At 62.0% G+C, this 7786-nt stretch overlaps 1 protein-coding gene across 2 annotated transcripts; it reads left to right on the plus strand.

Annotated features, from left to right (window-relative positions):
- The first annotated feature begins 283 nt into the window (after positions 1 to 283).
- Positions 284 to 2905, plus strand: ASCL2 (achaete-scute family bHLH transcription factor 2). 2 transcript variants are annotated; one of them, XM_019713685.2, is made up of 2 exons: positions 284 to 1715; positions 2284 to 2905. In XM_019713685.2, the coding sequence occupies exon 1, from the start codon at positions 1117 to 1119 to the stop codon at positions 1696 to 1698; it is 582 nt and encodes a 193-aa protein (XP_019569244.2). In that variant the 5' UTR covers positions 284 to 1116; the 3' UTR covers positions 1699 to 1715; positions 2284 to 2905. The 2 variants fall into 2 exon arrangements, with proteins under 2 accessions (XP_019569244.2, XP_019569243.2); XM_019713684.2 differs by having other exon boundaries at positions 285 to 1715; positions 2281 to 2905.
- Positions 2906 to 7786: the final 4881 nt, after the last annotated feature.

Raw genomic sequence — 7786 nt, forward strand, 5'->3', positions numbered from 1 at the left:
GGCTGCGTCGCTCTCTCTTATTACCGGTGGGGAATCAAAGGTGGGCAGCGGGCCGGGAAACAGGTGTGCCTGTGGGTGCGCGTGCACCTCCACACCCCGGTCACAGTGGGAGGGGCCTGAAGGAGCACCCAGCGGGAGCCAGGCTTTCTTAGATACGCTCCCGGGAGCCACGAGCCAGGCGTACGAGCTTCCTCCCGGGGGCCGGGCGTGTGGCCGCGCCTGCCGCGATTGGCTGAACGGGCGGCCCACGATTGGCTGAAACCCCGGCCTCCGCCCCTCGGCCGCGGGGGGCGGGGCGCAGGTGCGGGTAGCGCCGCGCGTGCTGCCCTTAGGGGTCTAGCGCGCCTCCGGGACAGCAGGTTTGTCCCCGTGGCCACGCCCTCCCCGCCACAGCGTGCGCCGCGCGTGCGGACAACTGGCGCCTCCGAGGACTAGCGGGCTGCGCGCCGGGGTGGGGGTACCGAAAGGTCGCAGACCTGCGGACTGCGCTCTGGCGGCGGGGGTCGCACCGGCACCTGCTGACAGCGCTCAGAGGTGGTGGCGGGGCGCACACGGGACCTGCGTACTGCGTCTTGTGGGGTACACTGAGCATCTGCTGGGAGCCGGGGCCCACTGGGGACCTGTGGACTGACCTGGGGGGAACGGGGCGCACAGAGACCTGCGGACTGTGTCGCGGGGACGGGGTTGGGGACGCCCTCCCGGCTTGGTCTTTGCAGGTTGTGTGTGCAAAGGGGAGGGCGAAGCGTGGCAGGAGGGCGAGGCAAGGGAAGGAGGGCGTGAGAAAGGAGGCGGCGGCGGCGCGGAGGAGGGTTATCTATACATTTAAAAACCAGCCGCCTGCGCCGCGTCAGAAAGACCTGGGGAGCGTTCCACCGCACGCGCGGGACACGAGCGCCCCACGCTCCCCAGAGCGCACGGCCCGCCATCTCTTGCGCCTCGCTGTCTTCGGGCCCCAGACGACCTGGGACGCTTACCCTGGAGAGTCGCTCAGAGGCACAGTGCCACAGCCCCTTTTGGGGCGTGGCCGTTGTCCCACAGCCCCCAGTTCCTCTGCCTGCATCTTCCTGCGGTGTGTGGGGGCTCGGAGGAGGCTCCGGACGAGTGAATGCGGGTGTGATGGACAGCAGCGCGCTGACCCAGCCCGCGCCCCCAGCGCCTGGCGTCTCCAGCGGCTGCGCCGCTCGGCGGCGACCCGCGTCCCCAGAGCTGTTGCGCTGTAGCCGGCGGCGGCGACCGTGCGCAGAAGAGACCGGGGGTGGCGAAGCAGCCGTGGCGCGACGCAACGAGCGTGAGCGCAACCGCGTGAAGCTGGTGAACTTGGGCTTCCAGGCGCTTCGGCAACACGTGCCGCACGGCGGCGCCAGCAAGAAGCTGAGCAAGGTGGAGACGCTGCGCTCAGCGGTGGAATACATCCGCGCTCTGCAGCGCCTGCTGGCCGAACACGATGCTGTGCGCGCCGCACTGGCTGGGGGACTGCTGGCGCCAGCCGCGCGGCCCCCAGCGCCCCGCGGGCCGTCTGGGATCCCCGCTGCCTCTGCTTCGCCCTCCTGCGCCTCGTCGTCCCCGGGCCATGGGGGCAGCTCGGAGCCTGGCTCCCCGCGCTCCGCCTACTCGTCGGAAGACAGCGGCTGCGAGGGCGCGCTGAACTCAGTGGAGCGCGAACTGCTCGACTTCTCCAGCTGGTTAGGGGGCTACTGAGCGCCCCGCCTCGCGAGGTAACCGCTGGGCAGCGGAAGAGGGAGGGTCGGAGGCCGGGGCGGCCGGGCGCGGTGGAGTGGACTGGCCCCGCGCACGCGCCAGGCCCGGAGATGGCTTCGATTTCGCTCACTCTTCATTTTCCCCAAAGTTTTTCAAGCCTGTGCAAGACCAGCGTTTGTTTGTCCGGGATTGCAAAACTTCCTCTCGCTGCTCCGCCGCCGAAGGGGGAGGGAGGGGACGTGTGTGTGTCGGGGGAGGGGGGGCTCGGGCGGGTGAGGCCCCGAGTGCAAGCGGATCCCCGGGCAGATTAGGGTGCTGGGAGGCGGGGTGACTTTGCATTGCAAATCGCGCGCCCCGGCCGGGTGGCAGAAATGAGTCGACGGCTGCGGAGCCCTGACTCACTGCTGCTCTGAGCGCTGCTCCAGCCCCCGCCTTGGTTCGGGCCGCAGACCGAAGCCTAGGCACCCACGGACTCGAGTTCCAAAATCAGCCAAGCAAACGAAACCGCCGCCTTCGCTTGTGGGAGATGGGGGCAGGGTCGGATCCCGTACTAATGCGCGTTCCTGTGCCCTTCCCTCCCAGCAGTCCAGCCCTAGACGCTGAGCGGGCAGCGCGCTCACTATCTGGGAGCCAGTACGGTGGACGGCCGGCGCCTCCATCCCTGCCTCATGGCGGGCCAAGCCACAAGCTAGCCGGGACCCCGCCCGCCCACGCTACCCAGGCAGTCCAGCCTGACCACGTGCCGGTGTGGAAACGGTCCCCTTCCCGACCTGGCCCTGGGGGCAGCTTCCTCGGACCCCGACCGCCCCGCCCCGCCCCGCCCCTGAGGCTCCACTGGGCTGGGGCCGAGGCACCAACACTCGGGAGGTTTCCCTGAACCAGAGAGAAGATTTTTGACGGCACAGAGCACCTACTTTTTATACGTTAACTTGAACTGCCCAGGCAATACAAGACTTCTTTTTGTACAGACTCCTTAACTCGGAACACAATAAAGATTGTCTACCCCTGCCCCTCCCCCAACACCTGGGATTTTCCAACTTGGCCAAGGAGGTGGAGACCGCAGCCCCTGAGGGACAGCGTCCCGGGCAGGGGTCCCCACGCAGCAGTCGGTTGACCCAGGGCAACACTCCCAGCTGGGTAGAGACCCCTGTTAGAAAACCTGTTTTAGGGAAGGTGGGCTTTATAAATAAACCAATTCTGCGTGTCAGTGGTGTTGGGGGCCCTCTCCAGATCCTTAGACTCCCCATTTCCCAGATGAGGGCCAGGAATAAGGTCGGTGGGAGGGTGGTGGCCCAGACTCTGGACCTTACAGGCCTGGCCCCTGTGGTCACTTATCCCTAGACTCCACCCCCTCTTCTGTGGGATGTGAGGTCTGGGAGGCCAGCTTGGCTGCTGTGCCAGAGAAACTGGAGCACCTTGTGAGGCTACGGCTTCTGGCAGGAGTCAGCGGGCCGGTGGGTGGTCAGGCAAAGCTCCTTCACAGCTGGGAAGTTGAGGTCTAGAGGCTGCTGACCAACACAGGAGCTGGTGCAAGTGCCGGCTGTAGGACTGGACCCAAGGTGGCCTGACCTGACCAGCCACCCTCTGTCTCAGGGTCCAGGCTGCCTGGCTTCAGATCTCCACTGCCTGCCACCTAGTGGGTGTCTCTGGGCAAGTTGCTTAACCTGCAAATGGGGGTGACAGCACAGCCCCCTTACAGGGTTATGGGAGGAATTAAGGAGAGGTGTCTGGCAGTGTCTAACACCTTGTACTAAGCCTCGAGCTACTGTTCCTGCAGCCTCAACCCTCACTTGCTGTTCAGGCTGCAGGGGCCTGGGTGGCAGCAGCAAGGCCCAGCCCGCCTCCATTTATGGGCACTGTGAGAGCCACCCTGGAGAGGAACAAGGCAGGCCCCCTTCCCCCAGGCTCCCCCAGCTCAAAGGGCCCTCACGGAGATGACTCAGCTCTACCTTTGACCTGGGCCTCGGCAGCTTTGAAGTCTAGCGGTGCCCAAAGCTCTTTTATTGCACGGGTGGGGGCCAGGCTGATGGGGATCCCCCAGGCTGTTTTAAGGTGCTGTCGTCAGGGAGCAGTTGGGTCAAAGCCGTTGGAACCCTGGGAGGAGGAGCTGTGGTGTTGGCAGACAGCAGATGTCTTCTGGGTAACCATAGCGACAGGGTAGTGGGTCTGTTGAGGCTGGCTGGGGTCAGTAGACCTGCTGTGGCTTGGGGCTGCAGGGCTGAGTAAACTGGCCTTCTCCCAGGGACAGAAGGGAGCATATTGCATGGCCACCCAGTGAAGGCCACCCTACAGCGTTCTCCCAGAGACCCACACCCTGGCCAGTGACCTCACTGAGCCACAGGACCTGGGCTGTCCTGTGACTCCTCACCTTGACCTCAGGGAGAGGGTGAGACCGTACATGGGTTTAGGGGAGTAAAGCCTGGGAGAATGGGGCCAGGAGGCAAGGACCGCTCTCCCTGCCCTGCGAGCCAGGGCCGGCATGCTATGGATGAAACTCTGCAAAGTATCAGCACAGTGCTGCCATTTTTGTCCTCCTGTCTTATGGAAAATTCCAAACATATGCAAATGTTCTGAAACCTTTCTTGGACACCTTCTCTGTACCAGGAACTGTCATGCCCTTGGGTACATCACTGTGCCTAAGGGAAACCCTGACCTCATGGAGCCCACGTCTTAGTGGAGGACACGGGATCCAACCCACAAGCAGCATCTGTGAGTCAGTCGTATGGTCTGGCCATGGGTGGACACACTGGATCCCGAGGGACACAGCAGCGGTCCTGAGCAGGCCGGACCATGCCCTCAGTCAGAGCCTGCTTCAGACTCCCGGAGGAGCCGGCCCAGCTCCCACTGGAGGTGTCTCACTGACATCTGGGACTGGTCATTCAGCTTTGGTTTCAAAATAGGGGAGGGGGTCTTTACAGCCCACCTGTCAGCCTGCTTCTGAAGCCTTGAGGGCCTCGAGCATTCTGGGGAGACAAATCCAGCACCAGCTCTCCCCCTTACCCAGGGCCAGCTTCATAATTTTCGGGCTTGGGGCAAAATGAAAACACAGCACCCTTGTTCAAAAATGGGGAAAGCATGACATTAACGTGCTGAAATATAGAGCGTTTGCCTTGTCTTCAGGGTCTGTGCCTTGACTTATGGTGTTTGAAACTTGCTATTGAATGCCGTTCTAAGTAAAGAAAAATAAACAACTTAAATCATTAGCGGGAGTTTTAGCTTCCATTGTACACCGTGCAGTGCCAGTGGTCAGTGCAGATGGAAGATCATTTCACTCCAGAATCTTGACGTGACATCATTCGTACTTCATAGCTTGCACTTGCAGACATATGTTATTTTTACCAGAACAGAGGAAACGCAGCACCAAAACACTGTCATTGTTTTTATTAATATGTCACTCCTTGATATGCACGATCTACCTTCACTCTCTCCCTTCAGCGTGTGGCTCAGGAAGGACTGATAGGAAGAAACCCGGGGCTCACCCATCTGTTCCTTTCCTGCTGTGTCATGATTTTTCGCCTAAGTGGAGGGCTTGCAGAGGGAAGTCACACGAGGAAGAGGGACGTGGGTTCCATGGGCGTTTGTGTTTGTTACATCTTTCTGCATTTCACTCAAGTCCTGGGTTGAGTGAACAGGGCCCCCTGGGGCCGTCAGCGCCTCTTGCTGGGGGAGGACGTGGCCCCCTGGCCCCCTGCAGTGTGGATCCTCAGGAACACTGTGTTCCTGGTGTCATGCAGACGGGGTAGACTTGTGTCCGGTGGGCATGGCCTCAGCTCATGGGCTGTGCCACTGTCCCAGTGCCCTTCACTGGCGAACACACGGTCACCAGTGTGAATTTCAAGATGACATGAAAGCATGCTGTGCAGGGGCCTGTGTGTCTGCGCCTCGCCCTCGCCTGTGAGGCCAGTCCCTGGTCTGCCCCTCACCTTCCCTCCTCCTGGAGACTGGGCAGCACAGCTGTGTCCAATGGCACATCTGCCGCTGGAGGCCTTTGGCTGCAGCAGGAGCTAGGGACCTGCCTCTACCCTGGACTATGGCTTTCGCCTAGGGGTGGCATCCAGGCCAGGGGAGGGGCCTCAAAGACTCCTCATCAGTGACATCAAACCTCATGTCCCCACCATAAAGTAGGGGAGCAATCGTGTGTGGCCTAGAGAGCTCGGGAGGGAGGTCACGAGGGTGACTGCTCCGGCAGTGCTGGCATGTAGTGGGCACTGGATAAAGGGCAGGGGGTTGTCGGCTCCCATACCCATCTTCCAGGCCAGTGCCTGCCTTCCCCCCTGCCCTAATTCCCGCCTGGCGTCCTGAATCCCCATGGGATGGGACCCTGGGGAGGGGGCTAGCCACACTGCTGACAGGGAGCTTGAGGACCCCACATGGAGACTTGGGGGGAGGGCAAAGCCCTACTGCTGGGGTGGTGCGAGGGGTCAGTGTCCTATTCCCAGCAGTAAAGGTGGGGGCGCTGTACTAGTGTGAGTAGGCAACATGCGTAGCCACGCCCTCAGTCTGGCTCCCATACAAATGGGGCGTGGGCCAGGTGACGCTCAGGGCCTGCCCAGTGCAGTTGTCCTGAGCCCCGGGGCTATGAGTCACTCCTGAGCTCTTAGAGGAATGGTGGGAGGGGCAGGTCTCCCCAGGAATCTAGCTTCCTCTGAGGGGTGTCAACCCCTCTTTCAGGCCCGGGGATGCTCAAGGACCAGCCTGAGGTCCACATGTACCAGAGGTGTGCAGGGTCTGGCTAAAACCCCATCACACCTCACTTCACGCCTCCCTTGGGCCTCCACACCTGCCTGGAGGGGGCCGTTCTTGCTGTTTTTCTACTGGGAACATGAAATGGAGGGTCTTGTCAGCAATGAGTGACAGAGAGGAGCCAGGACACCAGCTCAGACCACAGAACACCCCAGCCCCCAGATGGGTGGGGCGGGAGGCTCGTGTGATGAAGAGGGGAGGGGCCTGGGTGGCTGTGAAAGGGCTCCCTGGAGCCCTGGGAGCTGGACAGGACCAAGCGCTCTGCCCCCTTCCCAGGCTTCTCCTTGGCCAGGACTGGAGCAAAAGAAGGAAAGAGAGAGATGGATGGAGCAGTGGCTGTGAGCCGTGTCCGGACCCCTGCCGAGCTCCCAGGGCCCCCATGGGTTCCTGCCGGGCACCCACACCAGTCTCAGCCCTGCCCCTAGGTGCTGGCTGTGATTAATGGGGCAAGTCAGTGTGGGAGGGGCCTGATGCCACAGGGAACTGCCATCAGCCTGCACAACCTTGCCCCCAGCAGCGCCCCCTGCTGAGGCTGGGACCCCAGCCCCCTTACACATTGAAATAGGCCTTTGTCTCCAGAGTTCTGAACCTCCAGCTTCCCAGAGGCAGGGAGGGGCCTGCTGAGGGGAGGGTTACTTTGTCAGCACCCCCAGAGCAGCCCCTGCCCAAGGCCACACACCAAATGGAGGGAGAAAAAGGGTGCGTGCCCACTTGGCTCACCCGGCCCACTGCATGCCAGGACCTAGGCCGCAGCCCTGTGACAAGGTTGGGGGACAGTGGGGACTCTGAGCCAGGTCCCGTCTGCCTGTTTGCTGTCAGCAAAGCCTGTTCTCCACAAAGATCAGGAAATCCCGCCCGAGTGAATGCACCCAAGGGTGGGCTTGGCGAAGTCACGGCGAGACCTCTTGCCGGGGGTTAGCCAGCTCAGCGACAGGGCACAGGCCACAGGAGGCTGGGCACTGCAAAGACAGAGGCCTGGGTCCCTGAATGGCCTTGGACAAGATGCCTCACCTGCTGGGATTCCAGTGAGCCCACAGAAGGGTGGGACAGGTTCTAGGCCTTTCCAGGGAGGGTCCCTGTGACATCATGTGACAACCCAGGAGAGGGGCGGATGTCCCTTTGGTGGGGTGTTGGGAGCTGGTGTTATGGGGAGGTTAGCATCAGAGCCCTGTTTGTAAGACTCACTTTCTTCTTCCTGCTTGTCCCACAGGGTTCTGTGTGGGGTCCAGGCCAGGCCCCTGCAGCGTGGCCCAGGCCTCACAGGGGTGGCCTCTCCCCAGCTCAGGTTTCCTGCCCTGATATGAGTGAGAAGGTGCTGGCTGCCACCCAGGGCTCCCAGTGTTTC

Source organism: Rhinolophus sinicus, linkage group LG06, assembly GCF_036562045.2.
Source record: "Rhinolophus sinicus isolate RSC01 linkage group LG06, ASM3656204v1, whole genome shotgun sequence".
Taxonomy (NCBI): domain Eukaryota; kingdom Metazoa; phylum Chordata; class Mammalia; order Chiroptera; family Rhinolophidae; genus Rhinolophus; species Rhinolophus sinicus.